Genomic DNA, 26630 nt, shown 5'->3' with positions numbered 1-26630 from the left:
AGTAGTCGGTCTTACCACAGTGTGTCGGCAATCGTCGGAATAGCATGCATGCATTAAGACGTTCATTCAATAGTTCATACTTTTTTTTAGAAGAAGCCGTTGGGATTTTCTGTGCTTTGTGGAAAGTAAAATCATTTTTAAATCAAATTTATTTGTAGATATACATGACTTACGGAATACATACTTGTCTAGATACATAATTACATTTGTACATACGAACCAGATACAAGATGGTCCGCTGAAACTGCTGTTACAAAAAAGGCTCAGAGTTGTAATAAAACATTATAGTATGTTACACATAATATCCCATAAGAGTAAAATACACGTATAAAAATATAATCCTAATAAAACCACCAAAATCTATAGACATTTCATATAAAATGATAAGCATCAGCCGACAGTTTGAGATCCTATTTACGTGTAATTCGCGCAAACCGTTTTTTTTTTTTTTTTAATACTCAGAACATTGAAGGTTCTGAGAGTTGTTGTTGATTTAAGGTGATGTCCAGGTCTAAGGGTGTGGCCGTGTTGGTAACTACAGCATTTAAAGCACTACCCTGCTGAAAGTGTCCAGGGGTGGGAGCTTAAGTGGTGCTGAGGGGCCAAAAATGATGGGTTTCATTTTTCATTGAGGTCTTACTGGTGTAGAAACGAAACAAATAGTCAGAGTCGCGAAAAATGTGCATCTCCACACTTTTGGTCATTTTCAAAGTTCAATCCCAGCTCTTTCTACTGTGATTCAACCAATGAATTTGTATTTTCGTATTTGGAGAAATAGACAGCAGTGTTAGCTGAGAATTTCATTACTTGGACACAAGAGTTGTTGTTCGCTAACCAAATAGATTGCTGGGTGTCTGTGACTGAATTCAGTCCATTTTGTATCCATCCAGAATGCCTCAAGCTTTTATAAAACGAATATATGCTGGTTTGTGCTAGCGTCACTGTTATCGCAACATGATTGTTTTACACAGTAATTAAAGTCAAAATGTCTATCTAGGCACGTATTTTGCACACCAGTGTTTCTAGCTTTACTGAATTTATGTTGTAACCAAAAACCGCTAGCTGATGTTACTGTGTACCAACTAGCAAGCTTGCTAAAATCAATAAAAATACATTTCATTTAGTCAAATGCTAACATAATATGAGCTCAACAACATGTTGGAAATGACAAGGACTGACTACAGCATTTGTGAATGGATACTGAACAGTTAAAGGATAAACAAGTATGTCATTATTTATACTGATCTATATCAAAAGTTTAGTTATTTGAGTTAGTTATTTTTGACGTGCATAAACCAAATGTAAAAATGTTAAGAGCCGTCGGCAATCTCCGTTGATTGTCAGCAAACAAACCCCGTAGTGACAGCATCATTAGCTCAGTCTGTGACGCATATGACAGCGGTGTGGGGCTGTTCCCCAAGGCTTCTGTGGCAATACATCTGGCCCCTGAATTCACACAGCTAAATAACGCAGATCTTTAGATTATTAGTGAAATCAAAAACCTCAAAACATGCAAGCAGTCACTGTATAACCCTTTCAAGCACACAAATCTACAACGTTTTGGCGCGCTTTTTTTTTTTGTAAGACATTTCGCTCGTAGTTGAAGTTATCACCATTTGAAGTTGCTGCTGATACAGGCTTTCTGTACCGTTGTGATCTGCCCAGTTTCTCATATATAAACTGTAACTTTTGTTCAAAGCAAATTGACTTGTCAACTCTTGCTTACCAAAAGACAAGTGAAGAGCAAACAAGACCAGGTTAAAACCTAGTAAATGGCTGGACCTAACATACGTGATCCGGCCGACCAATGGTGTAACTTCATCACTCACTCACTGTCACTCACTCAGTCACAGACATTCGCGTTTGTAGGGCTGGCGCTGCTGTTGCGGTCCAGCCAAAAAAACTCTGTGCGTTTTTTAGGAGGCTTTCATGCGTTCGTCCCGGTTTCAGAGTTGAGCTCCCAGGAGGAACGTGGTCGTTCTGCAGGTCGTTAAGGCCCCAGCCCCGATAACGGGAGGTCAGACATCCTGATGTGCACAAACAGGGAGGCCGGAGGGATGCTGGTTCCATCCTTAGACAGAAGATGGATGTGACGATATCCTGCAAATGTGAGAAAAACAAGTCAATTGTCTGTCTGCGTTTACTGTAGGTACAAGGCGGTATGAAATTGGTCTTCCCTGAGTCCACTCAACCTCCAGGAAGCTTTGATATTGAACCAGTGGTTAGTTGCTTCTTCCAATGAAAATTGATCTGGCATAAGTAACTGAAAATGATTCAAACTGGAAAATTCTCAGGAGGTATGTCAAATTACCAATTCACTCAACGCTGGTTGCGCCTGCTAGAAGCAATCATATTGCAGGACTTCTTAAGCACAAACCACACAAACTATAACTGTTACTTCCGTTTACTCTACTCTAGGGACATCTAGGGGTGAGACTACATGTTGGGTCCAGAAAAGAACAAGGATCTCTTAAAAATATAGCACACATCTCTCACCTTGTTGAATGCAAGTCAGTGGCAAGGTGTACTGGCCAACAAAGTCATTCTTGGAAGTCTTGTCGTAATCCTCCACGACAAAGCGTACGAGGGCCAGCTCAGGAACGTGTACGGTGAACTGCAGATTGTCGTACCACACTGGGTTGAATCCTGTACAGGAAATGGCAGGGAGAAGGTTTTCTGCGAATGTTCTCGGTTAACGATCGCGTCATTGGGTCAGCGAACGCGCCAGGGCCTCACCGTTGTTGTCGATGTATCGGGTTTCCTGCTTGGCCTGGTCCATTGGCACTCCGTGGATCTCCACTCTCACCAACGGGTCCACAATCGAGCCCTCTTTGATATTCACTTTGGGAAGCTGTTGTCCACTGATCACCTGTGCCCGGTTGCATAAAACACCTTAAGTGAAATGTCCCCTTAAGTTTTCCCTTAAATGTCCCTTAAACTTAAGGGTGTTGCATAAAAAACCCTTAAGTGTTATTTAAGGGTTTCCTTAAGTGAAATGATGAAAACCCTTAAGATTTCCCTTAAGTATTGTCTTTTCCCTTAGGAACTCCCTTAAAATCCATTAAGTGTTGCATAAAACACCTTAACGACGATTTCCTGTAGTTTAATTTAAGGTTAGCAACACATTGCCTTAAGTCGAAAAAAAAACTGAACAAATGGCAGTGTTTTTTGAGCCATTGGAGGAGGAAAATGTGCATCGACAAATTTTTTGAGACAGCATTCAACTTATGGGCATTGGGCATAAAAAATGGTGTACATCTACATTTTTAACTTGGCTCAGAATGTTCTGGAACTGTACGCAATGCTGAAAGCCCTCGTGCCGGTGGGCCTTTTTTGGGCTAAGCACCTGAATGGCCAGGCTGATGGGACGGTAGCCCTCGTAGTTCTGAGGGCACTCTGGGTCGAATCTCCCCTCGGGGTTCCTCATGAACTCCGGTCTCAGGACGTAACCGCAGCGACCGTTCTGGCTGAAGAGCCCGTCGTTGAGGTCCATCTCCACTCCTGCCGTCTGGAAGTTCAGGGCAACTGAAAGAAATGGAGGCTCTTACTGGCCTTACACTAGATGATAATTTAAGCAATTTCACAGTCTTAGAAATCGCAGTAAAATCTTGCCAGTCTTACCTCAGTCGGTGCATGCTCCCACCATGACTCACGATTACTGGGTATTAAGACATCTCCGATTGAGTTTGTGACTTTTTCTCATCTTTACCGTTCCGACAAAATCAAACATGTTTAATAGTGTTTAAGCGTGTGCTGAATAATGCGATGTACAGTAGTGTAAGTCCCCCTTACCTATTTGACACCCAGCATTCCACATGTCCTGTGGGTTAAAGTTGGAGGAGTCCGTCCTCAACCCACTAGGGTAAACCCTCGTCAGCTGCCTCCCGTTGTGGTGCACAAACTCCGCCCCTTTTGGACAAAGATGCACACACACATATACACACACGCGCACATGTGCACACACAACACGCACACATACACACACATGCACACACACACAAACACACACACAGCTTCAGTAATGACCAACCACACAGTAAAATGTCCAGTGTTAATTCAACTCTTAACCGAGTAACCATGATTCCAATAGGGTAACAGTTGATTTACCATTGAACATGTTTCCATTGCAATAGAATCTCATATTTTGAAAGAAATGTTTTGATTACAGTTAAGCTTTTTGTTGGTAAGCCATTGTATATGCGAGGTAATGACCTGTGCATTACGCAGTTTGAATGCCCTCATCACAGAGGGAAATTGCCCTCAGCTTCACTGCAGCCCCCTGGTCATTATCCCTTATATAGCTTTACTGTTATTCAATACGATTTGTCAACTGAGAACTCATTTCTCTGTTGCCATGACCACCTGGGGACATCAGCATTGGGTAGAGAAGGCATGGGACTGCACAGCCAATCAGGCGATGCGTTTTGGGCCGTACCTGCTTCCCTCATGTGTTTCCGGGCTTTGGATTCGGTGAAGGAGGAGATCTCGTAGAACTTGGAGTGGATGCGGGAGTGCTTGAAGCTGCTGAAGTGGACGCTCTTGCAGTAGACCACGCAGTCCGACAGCTCCTTAGAGAGACGCTGCTTGGATTTCTGATCAACAGACATGGAACGCAAAGCACAAAGGCTGTAATGACAGCGTTCTGTCTTTTGTCACCATAACAATGCATATAAAAGGTCAGACATTTTTTATATACTGTATATATATATATATATATATATATATATATATATATATATATATATATGTATGTGTACACTGATTTTCTTAAATGCACGCGTGAATTTGAGAAAATCAGTGTAGCGTATGACATCATCAATAACGAGCAGGCCCAGGTAATACTGCAGGCCCAGGTGACACTGCAGCCCAAGGTGATACTATAGGCCCAGGTGACACTGCAGCCCAAGGTGATACTATAGGCCCAGGTGACACTGCAGCCCAAGGTGATACTATAGGCCCAGGTGACACTGCAGCCCCAGGTAATACCTCAGGCCCAGGGGTAATTGACTCTGAAGGTTGCCGTCTCCCCCCAGACTCTGGCTTGGAATCCCTGCCTGTGTGTAGCGGTTGGAGATTAGCTTTCGCACTGGCGCAGGTGTGCTAATTAAGTCGGACATCCCCTGGCTCACTGTCACTGCAGCCTGACTGGCAGCCAATGGGCTCAGCTCCCGCTCAGCGATCGCCATTATGATAAGATATCGCTTACTCCATCAGCGTCTACTCTGGTCTGCGTCACGTACAGCGTCTACTCTGCGTCACGTACAGCATCTACTCTGGCCTGCGTCAAGGACAGCAGATAGTTTTCACTGATAGCTCCCTCAGGAAGCTGCACTGCAGTATACTCAAATAGCACATACTGAGATTACAAGATTGAGATCTGCAACCCTGAACAAGATAGCTATATATTTTTTCTAAAACATTCCTGAAAAGTTAACATTAATTTTAACAAAAATTCCACATTTTAGTTAGGTAACTTTCTCCTCCAAATAGCAAATCATGTGGCTGCAACTCAATAAAGTATGCAGGCACAGTGGAGAAGTTTATTGTTTATTTGACCCAAAAGTTACAATGGCAAGACGCATGATTTTAGCAACGCTGGCCTTGGGCGGATGGGCCACCATGCCGGGTTCTGCTCCTGTCAGCTAAGAACAGGAAGATGAGACTACAGTGGGCAAGTGATCAGAACTGATCTAACATCACCTGGCTCAAAATGGTAGGGCCAAAAATGGACTCCGGGTTCCTCCCACGGTCCAGAGACATGCAGGTAAGCTAATTGTATGTATACGATTTATGTTTAATGCATTAATATGATTACTGCTCAAAGATAAGCTTGATGAGCTCCAGCCCACCTCCCCCCCCCCCCCCATTCACAGAATGAAGTGTCCAAAGACTTTTGCCCCTGAAAGTTCTTAACACTGGCATTTTTTGGGGTAGAAAATAAAAGTAGGTATTAAAAGCAGACAAAATCCCTGCACATACTCTCCTCCTCCTCTCCCACCTCCTCCTCCTCCCCCCTTCCTCCTTTTCACACAGTTGGCCCAGGGTTCGAAAGGAAGCACCCCGCCCGTTTAGTGTTACCTTTCCTCACTCTGCTCACACACGCTGCCAGCCGATCACCTTCTCCAAACACCTGTCCCGCCCCAGACCAGCGGGCATGCAAATTTCATGAGAGGTTCCTGCGCTCCACACAGTATGCTTTGGAAAGGACCCCACGTTTGAACTCACAGCCTCAGGCAATACCTCTGTCTGAAAATAAAGTTTGACTATTTCTCCTGGATGGACCCAAAACGAACACAGCTCCTATTTAACAGAGCTGCAGGGAGAATTTGGCTGTGTAAACTTGGGTTCATTTTCAAAGGGCTTCTGAAAATGTTGTCAGAATATATGTAAAGTGCATGCCCAGTTGTGTAACTGAGTCCTCGTTTTAATCCATCGGTAATGTGTGAAAAACATCAACGGTGGGGTAGCAGGACAAATCTAAATGGCAGTTTCTATGGAAAGTGCTAGAAAAGACCAAGCGAGTCAGAGGAACTGGTACAGCAGATAAAGTATATATGAGCTCTGAGAGTTTAATGATGAAGACGTCGTGCTGTGTGGCGGAAGCTGGTCTATACTTTACCCTGGGCCTGCGGTGAAAGCTGTCACTGCGCATGTTCTCTTCGTCGATGTCGGCTGCCTCGTCTTCGTCGCTGACCTCCCCCATCGGGGACTCCTCTCCCATCCCGTTCAGGCTGTCCTCCAGACTCCCGATCTTCTTCCCCTTCAGCAGAATCCTGCCCTTCAGCTCCTGCCACGGCCAAACACAGCCCGGTCACACCGTGCCACCACAACGGTGCAGACCTCCCAAACCCATTCAAACATTAAAGCGTGTCTACTCTCAATCGCACTTCTACTACAGTTACAGTATGACGCGTACAGCTCCCAAACCCATTCAAACATTAAAGCGCTTCTATTACAGTTATGACACGTACATTACGCCCGGTAAGCGTAACACGAGAACAGAGCAGAACAGGCTGTTCAGCCAATTATTATCCAATCATCAGGCTCATTATCTACCTGCTGGTTATCCCTTCCACCAATCATATGAGACAAAGGAAAGGACTGAGTTCTGGTTTCACATTGTCCTGTTTCGCTGTCGACCCTGCAGTTTCATATAATATTGCAAAGATAGTCTCTTCTCTGTGAAGAGTGTTTCAGCTCTTCAGGAATGAAGGCCTTACAGGTGTCCAGGGCCAGATTTCTACATCCCCTGCGTTTTTCACACAGGATTGACATGCGTCTAAACTGAAAGCCTACTGAACATCTGGGTGAAAAAAGGCAGCATATTGAGCGGTTTAATAATTCAAAGAGGTGATACTGCATGAAGAGGCCATATGGCCTGGACGCCACCATTAGGCCACAGGAGCAGCAGAGACTGACGGAGCTCAGCAGGGCCACTCTGTGGGATTCGAGAAGGGGATCAGGCTGCGCGGAAACCACGCCCTCTCACGACCAGCCTCCCGGAGCAGGGGGCCCCGAGCGGGAAGGCTCGCCGCGGACCTTACCTCGGGGGACGGTAGCGCGTTGGGGGTCTTGCCCCCCAGCACGGTCTTCAGGAGCCTGTCCCCCAGGATGTGGTCCAGGTGTTCAGCCATGGCTCGCTGCTGGTCCACGCTGCAGTGGTTCTCCATGGACAGGATGACCGGGTATTCTGAGGCCTGGGAGGACCGGGGGGGCAGGGGGAGGGAAGGGGGGCGTGTGAATAATTAAAAGGAGGCACATTTTGAGCAGGGAACACTACACCTGTATTACGCTAGTGGGTTCCGCTAAGGCAGACAGTCTCGTGGCTGGGATACCGGTATCACATTACACACACACACACACACACACACACACACAAAACCACACACACACACACAACCACACACACACACACACACAAAACCACACACACACACACAACCACACACACACACACACAAAACCACACACACACACACAACCACACACACACACACACACACAAAACCACACACACACACACACAACCACACACACACACACACACAAAACCACACACACACACACACACAAAACCACACACACACACACACACACATATATAACCACACACACACACACACACACACACACAACCACACACACACACCTTCACACACACACACACACACTCATGCACTCATCTGATTTACTTCTAGGCTCATATTTAGCTAACAGTCAATTTGAAACATCTGGGAGAACCCAAGAGTGCTGTCTGTGCTGCACATGAAGCTGACAAACACTTAAGCCGTCTGAATAATTCCTATTAGAATTATTACATAAAAACCATAAAAAACTAATACAAGCGTATGCTTATTTATGTCTTTCGAATACAGGATATGCAGACAGCACAATGGACCACTCAAGCCATGCCGTCTCCATGGTAACTTTAATCACCTTAAAGGCGTAGCTTCCCACGGCGGCAATGACGTCTTTGAAGAGGATCTTGGAGGTGAAGGTGTGGCCGTGGTAAACAATGGGCTCCCCGTTCGGGCCGTCCCAGCAGTCCACCTCCACGCAGCGACACCCTCTCTTTAGAGCCCTGCGGGAAACACACGCCAGTCTCCGTGGTAACCTCACAGAGTGATGAGTACATGGGGTCTTTCCCCAGCGGGCTCTCAAACAGAGTACATCAGCACCACAGCCCAGCGCTTCACCAACGCCTGGTACATCCGCATCACAGCCCAGCACTTCACCAATGCCTGGTACATCAGCACCACAGCCCAGCGCTTCACCGACGCCTGGTACATCCGCATCACAGCCAAACACTTCACCAATGCCTGGTACTTCCACACCACAGCCCAACACTTCACCAACGCTTGGTACATCAGCACCACAGCCCAACACTTCACCAACGCCTGGTACCTCCGCACCACAGTCCAACACTTCACCAACGCCTGGTACATCAGCACCACAGCACAACACTTCACCAACGCCTGGTACATCAGCACCACAGCCCAACACTTCACCAACGCTTGGTACATCACATCAGCACCACAGCCCAACACTTCACCTACGCCTGGTACATCCGCACCACAGCCCAACTTGAAAACAATGATACATTTATACTGAACACAAGAGAAGGACTTGGTACATTTTGCGATTGTAACAATGCATTTTACATTTCAATAGATCAAAGGTGAGACTGTTAGTACACTGCCAATCAGAAGTGAACTTTAAGAAATTATTCTTACAGAACAGACACACAATGCCATTCTTTGTATCAACAACTTTCTTTATATCAAAAGTAAATTCATGTCTTTTTTAAGCATGAATCCTTGTCCTGTGGTTTAATTAAAACTGTAATGTAAGGAAAAAGTATTTTCACAGGGTCTTTATAAATACAGTCTTTACAGAATATCGTACTAATTAGATACATGTCAACTCAGATCCCTGGCATGATGACATCAGGATTTAAATATGCTATACTTTGCTAATGTGATAACTAACTATCGCAGCCATCAGTGAAGGTTTGATGTTAATCACTTTAGGGGACATGTTCAGGAACCCCTGGTCTATGTCATGAAATTGGGCTCATGACATTAGGGGTAGACTGAAGATTCCTGTCAGTGACAGAAGTCTCATTATATAACCCACACTACTGTATGTGCCCTGTTTGAAGTGGAAACTTCCATGGCTTAGGATTCATCCATTATAAATGTCCCTGCTCTTTAAAAGGATTTAACATCTAAAACTCAATGTCTCTATTAGACTATTTGTCCTATGTCACAAAAGTGGTTACATGAGGTGATAGAGGCTTCATTAAATAATAATGCTAAACATTTAAGACATACGTAACACTTACGTATCCTTCTTTAATAGGGTACATCCCTATTTTCCATTTCAAGTTCAAGTATCAAAGTATGAATATAGACAATATTTATTCTGTAACGGTGTGATGGAAGTTGATGAGAAGATCGGAAGTACCCTGCCTTGGAACACAGCCCTTTAATAAACCTTTAATAAATGTGTAATAAAGCCTTAATAAAGCCTTAATAAAGACTGTACCGGATGTAGCCCTCCACGCTGCTCTGGCCCCGTATCTGGTCCTCCAGCAGGTAGGTGTTGTGTGAGGAGGAGATGAAGTAATGGCACAGGGGCTTGCTCATGTCCTGGTAGATGCCCTGCTGGTCGGGGTTGAAGATGGATCCCTCTGCTGAGCTCAGGTACATCAGGAAGCCATCGATAGACATGGCGTGGAGCATCTTGGCTGGGGACAACAAAAACGACAGCAGCGGTCACTCTCCCCCATAGGATCTGGCTTTTCCCACGTCCAAAAAAAATGAAGAAGTGTCCTGTACGGTCAGTGCTGTAGTAATATCCTTTATAGTCAGTGCCGTAGTGTGTCCTGTATGGACAGTGATGTACTAGTGTCTTGTATGGTCAGTGCTGTAGTATTGTCCTGTATGGTCAGTGCTGTAGCGGTATTCTGTACGGTCAGTACTGTAGTAATATCCTGTACAGTCAGTACTGTAGCAGTATCCTGTATGGTCAGTGCTGTAGTAATATCCTGTACGGTAAGTGCTGTAGCGGTGTCCTGTATGGTCAGTGGTCTACGGTCAATGCTGTAGCAGTATCCTGTATGGTGAGTGCTGTAGTAATATCCTGTACAGTCAGTGCTGTAGCGGTATCCTGTACTGTCAGTGGGTAGCAGTATCCTGTATGGTCAGTGCTGTACGGTCAGTGCTGTAGCAGTATCCTGTATGGTGAGTGCTGTAGTAATATCCTGTACAGTCAGTGCTGTAGCGGTATCCTGTACTGTCAGTGGGTAGCAGTATCCTGTACGGTCAGTGCTGTAGCGGTATCCTGTACGGTCAGTGCTGTAGTAATATCCTGTACGGTCAGTGCTGTAGCGGTATCCTGTACAGTCAGTACTGTAGCAGTATCCTGTACGGTCAGTACTGTAGCAGTATCCTGTACGGTCAGTGCTGTAGCGGTATTCCATATGGTCAGTGCTGTAGCATTATCCTGTACTGTCAGTGCTGTACGGTCAGTGCTGTAGCAGTATCCTGTATGGTCAGTGCTGTAGCGTAGCCTGTATGGTCAGTGCTGTAGTAGTATCCTCTGTGGTCAGTGCTGTACCGGTGTCGGACGGCTCGTAGCAGTCGATGAGCTCCAGGGCGCGCTGCTGGCTCCGGTCCCCCTCCAGCTGCTCGGTTCGGAGGAACTCCTCCAGGTCGCGCAGGGACATCTTCTGCCCGTCGCTGGAGTAGCCCTGGAACAGCCTCAGCACGTCGTCCCGCTGCGTCAGCATCTTGTAGAACTGCACAAACTCGTCGTCCTCCAGCGAGCCGGTCTGAGACCTGTCAGCCATCTGCCATCAAAGGAAGCAGGAAACGGCAGCTTCAGATTTGGGGATATGTACATTTTTATAGATTTCTCCTAAATATCTAAACCAGCATTACAGGAGAGAGATTTAAAAAATATATTTTTTCACACCATTGATACAGTATTTTTGACAAGGTGAATTTGCAGCTACCCATAATTCTATGTATCCTGGAAAGAATGTCAAACAGCTATCACACCTCTGTGATTTACCTGGACCTGTAAATCGAACAGAATGTGACTGTTGTAACTGACACAAGCATCTGAGACCCGCCCTGTAGCCTCACCATGAAGAGGCGAAGGGCGTGGTGCTCGCTCATGTCCACGTTCATCATCCTCAGCAGGTCCTGCACTTCCTTGAAGTTCATTCGTCCGTCCTTGTTTTTATCTGCCTTTTTAAACCAATCACAGATCCACCTGGTGAACGGGGGAGGGGTCGTTTAAGGAAAACTCCTGGTCTGAGAGCAGAACTAAGTCACGTGACCTGGGTAAAGGGTCCTAACAGAGGACCTAATAGGTGAGAGGGTGGGGTGGGGTGAGGTTCGGAGCTGAGGTGAAGGGTCGGGGGTAGAATCCTTCAAAAGAACGTGGCGGCCAAATGAGATGGTAAAAGCTATGGACTGGCTACTGTTACGCTACCATAACTGATGAGAACATGAGGAAAGCTTATGGTGAGATTTTTTGTTTGTTTTGGAACTAGTTTTACTTGAACACTCTCAACAATTGATGCCTAGTGCATTCAGCATTTTCCTTTAAAGTCACATCTGTACTGGCGCTCTCTTGGGAGTCTGTGTTAGTGCATGAGTGTGTACAGAAGAGTCACCCCACACTATGTGAGCGGGCGGGACCCCTGTGGTGGGAGTGAACGCCGGCTGCGGAGGTTAGCGGAGTTAGCGAAGTTGGCGGAGTTAGTGGAGTTAGCGAAGTTAGCGGAGTTAGCGGAGTTAGCGAAGTTGGCGGAGTTAGTGGATACTGGTCGAGCCTCTCCCTCTCTCCCATGTTCTCCAGGCTCTCGATCAGCTTGCGCATGCCCCTGATCCAGGACTGGGCCTCCTCGGCTGATTCAGCCACCAGGTCCAGGTTGCCACGGCGTCCGCGGAACACCAGCGTGAAGCAGCGGTCAGGCGGGAACTCGTCGGCGATGCTCAGCAGGACCTCCGATTGGTGCCCTTCACGTACCGCCTCCACGTCGCTCACGGAAACTGAGGGCGGAGCCAAGGGAGGGGTTAACTGCTTGCTTTAGTACCATGCTTTAGTATTATGCTTGGACACAATTATATTATATTATATTACATTACATTCTGTCTAGTATCTACACTTCCAAGGAATTTTTTACCAGTCAGTTAAGAACCTCTAAGCTCATAAAAATATTACGCGTGGACATTTCATTTGCCCATAATCCTATTATATAATATTATATTATTTTATATTATATTAATTATAATGTTGAACGTAGAAGAAGTGATGTTTAGTACTGGTGTACATCTGCAATGATTAGAAAAACATTACAAACTCTTCATAAGCAGTGCAGTATTGCACATCTGATCCGGTTCCAGAGGACTGTTATTATTTGGCTGAGAAGGCAGTTGTGTAGCTACAGTTTTCTGTGGCAAGACTTTACAAGCTCATGTTGTGCTGGGATTGCACACCTAACTGGAAAGAAAGAGCTACCTGCATCTGTTACGCCCACACCAAACAGGAGCAAACCCATGGATTATCATAAGCCATTTTGAGTAAATGTAGCACTCAAAGCAGAAACAGCAAATAATAGAATAGAATAGCTTGATTTGTCCCAGGGGGAAACGTCAGCAGAACATGTCCTACACCTGCACTTTACTCACATGTGGAGTGGGCCTTTCCAGCCTTCTTAGACTTGTACCAGATGGTCTTGCAGTCCTCCTGTAGCTTGAAGTAGCGCTGCTTCTTCCAGCTGCGAGACTTCACCTTTCTCATCACAGTCCCCACGATCATAGACTGCAGATTGTCATCTCCTTGGATTCCTGAGTTTCAGCGACAACAAATAGATTGATTTCTAACTTCAGGCCTTCTCAAATCCAGACACCGCCTCTAATCTAGATTCCTTCAATTTAGGAATGCTTTCGATTCCTCGACTTCATGCTTTTTACCGGCGCAATTAATGAATTTTCTTTTTTATAACCAAATCATTTGTGAGATAGGAAGCAATCTTCCATTGCTCATCACACTGTACATGCAAAAAAATTCAGTTTTCTAAAAATGTCGAGTTACTCACGAAGGCTGCTTCGGATTGAAGCCATCGGTTGCTTTGTCACACTTCTGGCATCTACTAACAAAAAGGTAAAACATTTTCAGAAAACTATCCCTAAAATAAATCTTTAAGCATGGAATGGAGAAAGATATTAGAGATAACATTTAGCATTTGTAAGGAATGTCGGGACTTGTAGAAATAGTTACCCCTAGACTGGACCAGAATATCACAGCAAGCCATTTTTCTCTAAAATATGTTTCTGAAATATTTGTTTGAACTTTTGAATCTGTCTAGGTTATTTAAAGGGGCAGTTCACCCAAAAATGAAAGGAATCAATGTTTACACACACCCAGAGTGCTATCCGCTATCTATTTTCGCTGAGATTTCGCTGCAGCTCACCCTGATACAACGAACCTCAACGGGACCAACGTTTGTGGTGCTCAAAGCCCCAAGATTTTAAAGCCCCATCTTTTCCAAATATAATGACACACAGTTGCTCACAAACATCCACAGACCTTGTTGTGCATGGTTTTATCGAAAACTACTTTCTACCAAAGTACACCAGCTGTGTATGTCCCCACAAAGCCTCAACCAAAGCACGCCAGTATGTTTCTTTAAAAAACCCGTTGAGCCCCGTTGCACCAGCGCGAGCTGCAGCGGTTAAACAGAAACCTCGTCAAATCTCAGCGAAACTATGTGGATGGATAAACAGCACTCCGGGTAAGTGGAAGTACAGCTTTATTTTGTTTTTGGGTGAACTGCCCCTTGAAGGCAATAATAATAATAATAATAATAATGAGCCAGGCTGCAGCCCTTGGGCCCTTTCTCAAACCCAGACAAACGAAGACTGTGCTTTTTCTCCCGTCCTCAGCAGCCTGGTTGCCCCGGCCCACCGATCCGCACCAGCGCCGCAGCAGGCTCACTGGATCTGGGCCGAGCGGGAGGTCATGACCTAGGCCCCATATCCCCCCCCCCACCCCACTATGCGGTATTCAGTGGAATGTGCAAGCCCCATGGAGTCTCGCTCTTTGTTTGCTTTTTCTATTGTCCCTCCGCTTTGTAATCTTCCTCTTTTTTTCCCTGTGATAACAGGCCCTGGGCCGGGGGATTGTTACCCGCGCGGCCGGTAATCTTAGTCAGGCCTGGTGAATGCCGCCGCTGCTTTCCGTTTCAGTCGTTTCACGCTACGAGCCTTCCTGTCGGTAATGCACAAACAAAGACTTTAATCAGGGTCTGCCATTTCAGCACAACAGGAGGATTTTGTTTTTCCTGATCGAGCAGGGAAAGGGTCTGTCATCTACGCAGACGGCATTTCTCGATGGATTGAGAGAGGATGGCAGGTTGACCTAAATGTTCAGGTTACTGATGCTATATGGTCAGATATATTCTCAAGAATACACTCCTTTTCAGTATAGGCCAGGCATAGGCCTTATTCAATTCAAGGTGGCTCCTAGACTTCATCTGTCCAAAGCTTAAATTTAAAAAATGTATTAATCAGTCAATGCTTCTTGTAATCGATGTTAACATGCACCTGCAGCACTAGCCTATACATTCTGGTCCTCCATCTTTGCCTATACTGCTAATTAGCCTCGTCTTTCTGCCAGCTTTTTTAATAGATTACCTACATCGGCGAAAACAAAGTAGATAAGTGGTTGTGTTGATTTTGTTTCACTCTCATCATAATTTTTTGCAGACAATATGAGTTGAGGAGTATACATGCAGCAGTGTGAAACTGTAAAACTCTTATGTAACATCGGCGCTCAAATAATAGAGATACTAGTAATAAAATGTAAATTTTGTCCATCTGGAAGGTCATTATCAAGTGAGATAAACTGAGCAGTCTTTCTCACATTTTCATTGCACATGCTTTTTTTTTAGCACATTAGCACTGAGGGCTGCAAAGATGCTACATTTTAAAGATTGCTGTGGCTAGCCCTCTTGAGGCGTAGGTCTATGTCCTCATGTAGAAATTAGAGATGGTTGTATTTTGAGTTCCTCTCACTCCTGCATGTGGCCTTGCTTTAACTCACTGCCTGTCAGTCAGCTAAAACTTTTTTCTTGCCAGACTACTGTCAGAGGGTGCAGATGTAGGTAATCAATTAAGAAAGCTGGCAGAAAGATGAGGCTAAATAGCAGTATCATCATGCAGCAGTAGCAGCAACATCCAGGACAATACCCCCACACCTAGGCAGCTCTGACACACTCGCCGAAGCACGAGAGCACGGAGTGAAACCTCGAAAAGAGAGAGAGAGAGGGAGAGAGAAAGAGAGAGAGAGAGAGAGAGAGAGAGAGAGAGAGACAGAGAGACAGAGAGAGAGAGAGAGAGATAGAGAGTGAGAAAGAGAGAGAGCGACAGAGAGGGAGAGAGAGAGCGCAGTTATGACACGGAGGATGATAAGCCCCGAGCTCACACTGACCTGATGGAAGCGCATCTCGGGGGTCTGGATGAGGGGCGGCGGTGAGCGGGTGTGGAGCTCTAGAGACGGGGAGAGGCGCCAGACGGCTGGCCCAGCCCCAGATCCTGCCCGCCAGCCGCCGCGCGGCTCGCCATGTTCCCGCTGAATGGCGAGAGGCTGTGGAAAGCCGATACCGTGTCAACATCGCCGCGCTCTGAGCCAACCCTCCCTCCCCCTACCTCCCTCTCTCTCTCTCTCTCTCTCTCTCTCTCCCTCTCTCGCCTTCCTCCCTCTGTCCCTCCCTTCCCATTCACTCTCTCTTTCGCCTGTTGTGATCATTCCAAACTGACTATAAACCTCTTACTCTACTTTCTCTACCGCCTTCCATCAGACCATCGATTACTATCCTTTTCTTTTCTAGTGACTTTTTTTACTACTTCCCTTCAAAGGAAACTGCCACCTACCATGTACTTTGCTTTTCTTAACACTAAATATCCAGTATCGCCTTTGTTCCTCTCTTAATAATGACTGTAGTAAGAAACGAATTGTATCCAATTCCAAAGACTTGCAGGCCATACATTCAAATTGACAATCCTAGGTGTGATGGATGCACACAAGAATGCACTGCACACACGAAGGTAAAACATGAGACCAAAAGTGACTTTTTAAGATGTCTTACAGTATCTGAGAACCCAAACTATAATCATGCCAATCGTAACTGAATTCTGATACAGTGAATTGTATATCCCTTTTAGATAATTGACGGTTTTGATGAGTATGGTAGTATAAAGGGTGATGTTTTTACAGTTCAATGCAAGGCTCTACACTCCCATCAGGATGATGTATTTTGCTAACAAGATGCGGCATACATGTTTTTAATGGTGTGTGTTAATGTGCTGTTCCTCTTTTCGTTGTTCTTGTTGCTCCTATGATGTGCACTAAATTTATTCCACAATGTCAACCTAGTGAGTCGCTATGGATTCTCTAATTTGGCAAATAAACCATAATCTTCAACCTCATCATGTATTATTTTTTTCACCTCAGAACATTCCTGGATCTGCCATCTTTTAAAGAGTAGGGCGGTGTTTCATGAAGCAGGATTGCTGAGTTAGCTGGATAACTGCACTGAGTAACACCCAGAACCTGCCCATATCTGGAACACAGACTGAAGTAAAAAAAGCTCTTCCGGGTTTCACTGAGTGCAGTCATACGACTATCTCAGTAATCCTGCTTCATTAAGTACCCCCCGGAAAGTGTTCTACGGGCTTCAGTTTGAGAATGCAGGCCTGACATTGGCCAATAGAGGTTATGTGTTTCCAGGCTTCTCCATTCAGGTGTGTTCTCTTACACTTGTCATGTGACACCTCACTATCCCTCACATGCTGACAGTATTAACCTCTGTTCAAAGACTAAGATAAGGATTCTATTAGACTTGTATTTAAACAAAAAACATTATCATCATGGAGTATTTGCTTTTTTTTATCATGTGCAGGCTGCTGAAATGAATCGCAGGTAGGCCTAATGCTGAACGTCATACTGTGGTAATATCTTCATGCATAACCATTAGAAAAGAAGGGCCTCATTTAACACTATTCAGGCACTGACATGCAAGGAGGAGACCATCAACAGAAGTGCAATTAACTAACAGAGGAAGTCATGTTCATCAAAGTTTCAGCATGGTCTTCCATTCACTGTGAAGCAGTTTAAGAATCTGACTTAAACGTATACATATATTATTCCAAAGTTAAATAAGATGTTTTTTTTAATTATTATTATTGTCATTGTCGTTGGTTTACTGCACTGTTAAAACAGTAAAGAGGAAACAGCAGCAGTTCTGACAGGTGCCTCAGAGTTCCGTGCACATTAGCCTTTGACATCTTTCAGTTGCTTTGAAAGCTCATATTCTTCTATGGCAGCTGTCCAGAGGAGGCCATCCACAATGAATCGCTACCTGGCCTCAGCCTTGCCTGGCCCCGCGTGCATTGTGACAGCCCCTTCTTAAATTACCAAGCCGCAACGGTTAAATATTTATGACTCCTGTTCGCTGGCTGCTGTGGTGTCAGGCGGGAGATCGAACAGGAGAGAGCAAAGTAGCGGAGGGAAAAATGAAAGCATCATTCAAATTAAAGAGGGTCGTTTGTTCGGATCGGAATTCTCTGTACTCACATTCCGGAGTGTAACGATCGCTGGCTCGCCTCATCACAGGGGCATCGTCGTCGCGGTCGCGCGGTCTTATTAACTTATTTTTCTTTTGGGAGTCTATCCCCCCCACCTCCTCATATTTCAGGAGACATTAATAATACACAATATCAGCTCGGCTTCCTGGCTCCGTTTTCAAGAAGGAGAGGCAGAGGTTAAAACGGGGGTCCCTCCTACCCTCCACAGGCATCCCGCTCCGTCTAATATTCAGAGCGTCACCGCCGGAATGCTTGATGACAGGAACCGGCGGCTGAGCCAAACAAGGTTTGCCGTAATAGCACTGAAACACCCAACTGCCATCCCTATTCAATAACGCTAGTAAACATAGCCCTCACAAGCAAGGTGTCCCCTACCTAATTAACAAACAAACAAGCAAATAAATAAAACCCCAGGACTGAGCAATGGTTTGGACAAAGTATACTTGTGGAAAATGATTGGACTCCACGGACAAAATTAGCATTTTAGTTTGTTTAGCTTGTGTAGAAAATACTTCCCCCAGGAAGAGACTGGAAAATCCCACACTTTACCAATGCAGGCTGCTTGTGAGTATCAAATATTCCCACGAGCTCTCATTTCATAAACAGGTTGTAGAGGTGCCTGTCCACAGTTTTTTTTCTTTTTTGTATACCACACGTTTAACAGGTGAGATGCAAAAATCTCACCAGCAGATACAATATATTTTTTTACAATATAATAATATTTAAATTATTAATTTTTAATCAGATCCGATAATAAAACATTCACTGGGGAACGACTGTTAAGGGTAATTTTCTCATGAATGAAAGATGATTGCCTGAATGAAGACTACAGATTGACCCCTAAAGTGAATGGGGTTGTCAGGCGTGGTCACCGTCAATCATTAGTGTCCAATCTGGGCATTGTATACTGACGGCATTGACCAAGCAACAATGGAACCCAACGGAAACGTTACAGGAGAAAACCCGAAAATACGCTGATGCATAGAGGCACAGGCAATCTCGGCATGATTTGTGGCTGTGAACGGACCGCAGCGGACAACAGACGTGGCTTGCTTAAGGATTTATCGTTAAATCTCCTCACGCTACGGATGGCTTATCTATCCGGCTCAATGTAATAAATAAGCGGAGAAGGCTGGTTCTGCTTCATAAATCTGCTGACGATGTGTAAGTGTAGCCAACAGCACAGACATGCAGAACTAAGCTGCGGATTGGATCAAACTATCACCAAGATCTCTGGGAAACGAATCAAGCACTTACTACAGCTTAGTGGAGCTTTACCGCAGACAAAGTTGCATCCATTATATCATTGTATTGAACAGTTTAATAGTTAATGGCATATACATATACACGTATACTGGGATACAATGTGGTAAAATTTAAATCCAACTTCCAACAGAATCTTGCAAAAACTCACTGTTAAATTATCAACCTGGCATACGTTTCTGCCCAAGTTATCATTTGAAATGTTTTGTCAGTAAAGACGCTAAAAACATTTCTTTTTCAATATTTTGGAACTGCTATATGCAGACACACTCCAGGGTGCACTTATAGGTCACTTTGATCCAAATGCCTGACTGCGCATCATAAATGATAACTCCACATTAAAAATAACCTTTATTATTTGCTTTTACTTAGTCAGAACGGCCAATGGACGCACCACAGTTAGACTACACGGAAAGCCCTGCAGCAGTGCAGGACTGGGCCAGGATGACATCATCCATTGGCGACTGACACCAGTTGTACAGCCTGTACCAGTATTCTATTGCACAACGCGCCTTGTCATTCACGTCACTGTTTGCAAAACTGGCATGGAGATGACGTCCGTCAGCAATGGCCTCTACACAGACTAAAACACAGTCTTTAAGCTTTAAGAGCTTGAAGAGTGACCTCAGTAATGTGGATATCTGGTTTAGGCTTCCATTTGAATGTTTGATCAGGCACTCTGTACTGGTCATCATTGGACGGTCAGCACCATACTGACAAGCGTCTGGCAGGCTTCGCCTCCTCCACATTACTGAACGGGAAACGGTCTGGATAGGGGGATATGCAGATATTCCTGAGAGTATTAGCAGATTCTGGACTCAGCTGAGGCAGATGTATAGATGTATTGATGTAGTGCAAGGGCGGCTGGTGTCAGGCCACCCAGGCTGCTGTCAGTCTATAGCAGTGGTGTCAAACTCGTTGCCATGGAGGGCCATGTGTATGCAGGTTTTCATTCCAGCCTCAGATCTTGATTATATAATTAGTTAAATTATTTGCTGAATTAGGGATGCAGGTTTGTGCACAATGGTGACCCGACGTCTATGGTGACCCGCATTGTCTAAATAAAAATTTTCTTATATTCTGTGCTTCAATGCAGTTAAACGCATATGGCTGAATGAGTAATTGGACTCAATTAAGGCAGCATTAATTGGTTGGAATGAAAACCTGCATACACACGGCCCTCCATGGCAACGAGTTTGACACCACTGGTCTATAGCATACCTTGTCCCTGTTTTATGAAGCAGGATTAGAGTTAGCTGGATAACTGCATTGAGTAAAACCCGGAACAGCTTTTTACTTCAGTCCATGTTCCAGATTTGGGAGGGTCCCAGGTTTTACTCAACGCAGTGATCCAGCTAACTCGGTAACCCTGCTTTGTGAAATACCCCCTGGTGTCCCTCTGCTGACCTGTCAACATTAAAACAGCCAGTAACTGTGCTGACCCCCACGCACAGCCTTCTAATGACCTCTTGCCCGCGATCATGTTTCAGACCTGGCAAATTCATTTATTGCATAATAGATGCCTTTCAGTGTAAACATCGCCTGAGTAAACATTCTCTGACAGACAGAAGAACGTGAGAAATATTTAGTTTCCCTGAAAGAAAAAAAAAAAAACCTACAAGCATCATTTTCAAAAAGTGGCAGTTTATTGTACAGTATTTTTACAGTAGGTAACAGAACAAAAACAAGATAATTGTTGTAAAATGTAAAATCAGGGTGGAGGTCCAATAGAAACTGCAACTGAAGATCTGTCTTGCCTAAAAAAACAAACAGAGTGGTGACCGTACTGAAGGGAAGCGGTAAATGGGTCGGAAAGAACCTCAACGAAAAGCCCACGCGCTTTGCCCTCGGGTCTTGGCTCGTGGACAAAATCCTAAAAGCACCTTTTTGTCGTGACAGTCTTAAGGAGGACTTCGGAAGTGGCCGCAGGTGGTTTTTTTTTTTTTCCCCCCAGCCCCTTCCTCTTCCTGTCCTTAAATCGAGCCCCTCAGGCCCTGTGCGCCCGCAGCAGGGAGATGGGGGGCGGTAACGCTACTGCGGGGGCAGGGGGATGCCCCTGGGGTCCGTCACCTGGCCCTCCTGCAGGTTCTTCACCAGCTGTGCCAGCCAGCGCTTGGTGGTGGTGTCATCCTTCAGCACCTGGGCGAAGGTGGTGTCCTTCAGCTGGTCGGGCAGGCACTGGCGCAGGGCTTCTCGGGCTCTGGGAGGAGGAGACAGGGGCCCGAACGTTACTCCGGCACATTCGCCTCCGACACCTCGCCCTGCGCTGCCAAGCCGCAGGCCTGCCGCGCGCAAGGCGGCGCACGGCTCCCCCTGGAGGAAGTTCAGGGTAAAAACACGGAGGCTAAATCTACAGCGGGCTTTTTTTAATACCTTGGGTTGTCAGAGAGACGGAGGTAACAGCGGACGACGTGCTTCAGGAGGCGAGCCGAGGGTTCTTTAGACAGCTGCAGGACCATTTTACCCTGCAAACAAGAAGGGATATTAGCATATATCTGCATATGACACACACACCCACACCAACACGCACACAGCTTCAAATGAGAGCACAAGCCAATTAACAGAAAAGCTTACGAGTATCATTGCCACATGAGAAAAGCGCTCGTAGGTCTGGCATATGTAGGCCAACCCTGTGTCATCCAGGAGGATTTTCTGTAGAATAAATGTAGCAACCTGCAGAGACACCGAGAGATAGCATGAAAAGGAAAGGAACAAGCCGTTGTGTCCGACAGAAAATGTGCATTTAACTGTGGAATCACCAACATTTTTAATAAATATATTTAATGTGTTCCCTCTCAAAAAAAAGCAACAATGCAAATGATGACTCCAGTTTGAGGTCTATAACTACATGCATGGTGGAGAGCATGTAGGCATCCAACCTTCTTTAGCATAATTATTGTCCGGTGATCCATATCCTGTTAATCAGGGTGTATTTCTCCTTTTCTTGTCACAATTTGCAGCAAATTTTTGACAGAAGGTGCAGATATGGACAGTATTGGGATGGTGTCGGGACAGATGTGGACAGCACTGGGATGGTTTTGGGACAGATATGGAGGCACCGGGATGGTTTTGGGACAGATATGGAGGCACCGGCATGGTTTTGGGACAGATATGGAGGCACCGGCATGGTGTTGGGACAGATGTGGACAGCACTGGGATGGTGTTGGGACAGATGTGGACAGCACTGGGATGGTGTTGGGACAGATGTGGACAGTACTGGGATGGTGTTGGGACAGATGTGGACAGCACTGGGATGGTGTTGGGACAGATGTGGACAGCACTGGGATGGTGTTGGGACAGATGTGGACAGCACTGGGATGGTGTTGGGACAGAGGCAAACACAGGAGAAGCTAAGGGTGCTCACCGTTTTGGAAAGCTCACTACCAGACTCCATTATGCGGAGGCACAGGGGAATGATTTCTGTCGTCAGCAAGAAATTTATGACTTCCTGTTCATCTGTTTTGACTAGTGCCCCTACAGAAAGAAGTCAAAAATGCAAGACGTTTAAAATTACTGACAACAAAAAGACTGAAAACAGACTGCTCTTTACCAATGATTTCCAATTACATGCAGCAATTAAATTACAATTAGCAGTCATGCACACTCATGCGTATTTCTGCATTGAAGTTCCACGAGACAACCAGAACCAGGAGAAACATTAAAGATCGGGGTACCTATCACTCCTAAGCTAGTGAGCCTCAGGTATTCAAAGGGGCGGGTCTTGCTGACGGTGTGCAGGAAGGGGTACAGGAAGAGCGGGATGTGAGCGGCCAGAAACGCAGACCTGGAAGAAACAGAGTCAAAAACCAAGAACGCGTCAGACTTCTTCTCAGGCACCGCACCGCTGAAATTTCATTATAATGTAATGAAAATGTAATGTATTTACTTGGCCGACGCACTTATCCACAGTGATATACAATAAGTGCATACCGAAGGTCATTGGAACAACTACAAAATACAGGTCCGATAAGGTACAATACTCATTATGAAACAGCTATTCATAGCCATGAACACATTAAGTCCAGTTCACACAGTACACGTTAATCTCTGACCTAACCTATGCTAAGTCAAACTTGGGGGCATGACAAGCTACGACATCAAGATAATGATACAAAGTACAATAAGTTCTGGATAGATGTACATGTAACATGAAAGTGGTGACGGAGGTACATGGGTATCAAGAAAGAGGGGGATTTAAGTGATACAAATAATCCCAGATTGGGAGTGCCCTGCGCGCAGAGTGGTGATAGTTAGTCCAGGTATAGTCTGAAGAGATGAGTCTTCAGATCACGGCGGGAGATAGGCAATGACTGAGTGAGATGGGCAATGACTGAGTGAATTTCTAAAGCCAGCCTTTTCCCGATTAAACAGAAGATGGGGGAGAGAGGCACCTGGTCTCTGGGTGGGAGGCCACACACTGCAGCAGGGCCAGAGCGTTGCACACCCTGTTGGACTGGTGCGCCGTCAGGGTCGGCGGATTAATGGATGGATATATGTTGACAATTTCCTGTTAAAAAAAACATGACGGCTATATTAACCTTCATACAATCAGTCTTCAATAATGATAGGACTCAGCAAGTTTAAAGAAGAAAACCTCTTTCTGATAAACCAGGCTCCAGTGAGTGCAAGTTAATGACAATTATTTACAATAAATTCTAACAATTATAACGCAAACATTTACACGTTTGTAAGTTGATAATTGGCGGTATCTGGAACTGAAGCTCAATACTAAGGGATGGATATATTGCTACAGATGCACAGCAATCAGGACCAGTCCAGGTTTGAAGAGAAGTTTATGAACGCCATACACTAATGGCTCTCAGACTTGGTCTAGAGGACCCCTGTGTATGCTGGTTTTCCTTCCAACCACAATTGCAAACAGAGAATTCTAACAAGCTGCCAATTTCTTAATGACAATTTTCATGATTTGAGGGATTGTTTTCCAACTGAGACCACATTATATCAGAAAAAGCAATGTATGCCAGGAAGAAAGAATAAAAGCCTCATATTCACAATGTGCTTATTGTTCTATAGTCTATATTGCAAATGATTACATAAAAAGGTGAAGATTACAATAAAAAAATCAACCGATCAAAGCAAAGTCCAAATCGAATCGACAGGCCCCTAACTGGCGAAAGTGTGGACACATGGCCAATAAAACTAGCCACTTGGTAGATAATTAAGAATTCAAAGCTAACGCTAATGACCCAGACCTGCATTGTCCTCAGGAAAAAATCCTTAACTGAACAAGAGATCGGCTGTAAGAAAAACCAGCATACACAGCGGTCCCCAGTCACCTATAATGGCAGGAATGTACCTTGAAAGACCTGGAGCGAGGGTACTTCACAAAGAAAGATTACAGAGTTAGTCGGATAACTGCATTGAGTATAACCCAGAACCCCCCCCCCCCCCCCAAAACTGGAACATGGACTGAAGTAAAAACAGTTGTTCCAGGTTTTACTTACCGCAGTTATCCAGCTAACTCAGTAATCCTGCTTCACGAAATAACCGCGGAACGGCTGTAACTGCTTTGCTTTAAGTGCGTCGTTTCCGTGCCCGCGGTCGCTAAACAGTGTTAGCGCTGTCGGAACCCACCTGCAGGAGAGCGGCGATGGTGCCACAGGAGTGCCACAGCATGGGCGCCAGGTCGGGCACGGACTCCCGTTTCTTACTGAGCTCCAGTAGGGCATTCTCCCGAGTCTCCGGGCTGGAGAGCTCGTTGATCCACTGATAGATCTTTTCCCTATCCACTTGCGCCAGTGCCGTGGTTACAGCCTGCAATACGCAACACACGCGACGAACAAACATTCTGACGTGGGTAATCCTGACGCAAGTCCCAAAAAGTCACTTCATTGCTTATTTTTTTAAGGTATTCAGATTAGAGAATGTAAATAACTAACATGAATTATGCTAACAATAACCTAAACTCTTTTTCAGCTTAAATTAAAATGTCAGCCACATATATTTAACTGGTAAACTTGATATTTAAAGAGTGATGCCATCTTTTATCAAGTTGAGTTCATTCCCTTAAGTGATTCACAGTCTCATGCATGGTCTTTTTAATGTCAACGAATCGACTTAAGATTTGGCCTTGCTTAACATGTGCAGTGCGTGCGCCGCATACAACAAATGTATTTTCATCTTAATTCCACTTAAGTCATAGGTAGGTAGGTAGGTCGTAGATGAAAACTGCACTGACAAAATATGCAGCATATTTTGCCTAAGAAGGCCAAAAGCAGGTGCGAATAAGGCTGGATTACAGTAACTTCACCACTCTACTTTTGGGTAAAGCCTAGACACGCGCAACGAACTAAGGACGTAAGAGTCTCTGACGCTGTCACACATCATTGTTTACTCTGTACATACGTCTTTGCACGCACTGTAATAGCGGTTTACCCAGTCACAACAACCACATGTAATGTGAACATACGTCTGTTAGCTAGCCGATAATTAATATTTAAATGCTAAAATCTAGCAAGTTAACCACATCAATATACTCCGCCGGTTAAATTAATTGTTAAACTGTAACGTTAGGTAGCTCCACATCGTTGGCATTGAAAAATAACACTGAAAAAAATATAAAAATACAATGCATTTATAGAGCAGTAGGAAACGGTACTTAATAAACTATCTATATGCATATTTTAGGGATTTAAGCCATCTCAATATGAGATAATCGAAATAATGGAAGGAGCCGTATTCACAGTTTCGTTCATTTTGAGGCCTAGCTTGTTGTTAGCTAACTGGTTAGCTAGCTAGCAATTTATCAAGTGGCATTCGCTTCAGACAAATCAATAAAATGATCTTACTGCTCCTGTAGCCAGCATTCTCTGCAGCGCCTGGATATGGTCTCCCGGGGGCTGTTGAGTACCTATTTTAAATCGGTTTTACTACAAATGTTTAATATGAAAAATACTCTCTGTCTCAAAAGCAGAGAGAGCAACTGCAGCCGAAGGCCGGAAACGCGACCTTTCAACCCTAACCCCGCGCAGTTTGGATCTGGGGCTTCACAGACCCACTAATGCTTTTTCTTAAATGGATGCATCAACTTAGAAACCCGTACAGAATATATGCACTCAATTTTACAGTCGATGAGCAAAAAGAACCGGTACAAGAGGACATAAATATCAGACAACCTACTGCGCAGCGCCTGCTAAAAACTGATGCCTGTGCGGCTAATATCTCGCGATAACATGCGTAATT

The 26630-nt window shown here is 45.0% G+C and overlaps 2 protein-coding genes across 4 annotated transcripts; both read right to left on the bottom strand.

The window, feature by feature from the left end:
• Positions 1–131: 131 nt before the first annotated feature.
• LOC118214183 (1-phosphatidylinositol 4,5-bisphosphate phosphodiesterase delta-4-like) lies at positions 132–18375 on the bottom strand. Of its 3 annotated transcripts, none has more exons than XM_035393855.1 (17): positions 18154–18375; positions 16009–16164; positions 13616–13666; positions 13206–13364; positions 12338–12566; positions 11652–11781; positions 11122–11353; positions 10048–10249; positions 8437–8581; positions 7545–7697; positions 6620–6787; positions 4436–4592; positions 3793–3909; positions 3347–3525; positions 2737–2869; positions 2497–2646; positions 132–2100 (listed from the first exon to the last, which is right to left on the bottom strand). In XM_035393855.1, exons 1-17 carry the CDS (start codon positions 18185–18187, stop codon positions 1991–1993), a joined length of 2505 nt encoding a protein of 834 aa, XP_035249746.1. In that variant the 5' UTR covers positions 18188–18375; the 3' UTR covers positions 132–1990. The 3 variants fall into 3 exon arrangements, with proteins under 3 accessions (XP_035249746.1, XP_035249745.1, XP_035249747.1); XM_035393854.1 differs by having other exon boundaries at positions 13616–13669; positions 18154–18374; XM_035393856.1 differs by lacking the exon at positions 18154–18375 and having other exon boundaries at positions 13616–13669; positions 16009–16217.
• Positions 18376–21051: 2676 nt separating this feature from the next.
• LOC118214220 (CCR4-NOT transcription complex subunit 9) lies at positions 21052–26560 on the bottom strand. Its single transcript, XM_035393950.1, has 8 exons — positions 26237–26560; positions 25023–25202; positions 23819–23934; positions 23102–23211; positions 22792–22901; positions 22002–22100; positions 21801–21892; positions 21052–21627 (listed from the first exon to the last, which is right to left on the bottom strand). Exons 1-8 carry the CDS (start codon positions 26252–26254, stop codon positions 21459–21461), a joined length of 894 nt encoding a protein of 297 aa, XP_035249841.1. The 5' UTR covers positions 26255–26560; the 3' UTR covers positions 21052–21458.
• Positions 26561–26630: the final 70 nt, after the last annotated feature.

This window comes from Anguilla anguilla, chromosome 15, assembly GCF_013347855.1.
Source record: "Anguilla anguilla isolate fAngAng1 chromosome 15, fAngAng1.pri, whole genome shotgun sequence".
NCBI classification, from domain to species: domain Eukaryota; kingdom Metazoa; phylum Chordata; class Actinopteri; order Anguilliformes; family Anguillidae; genus Anguilla; species Anguilla anguilla.
Note: the sequence above shows the minus strand (reverse complement) of the source record. Positions and strands in the feature narration are given on the sequence as shown.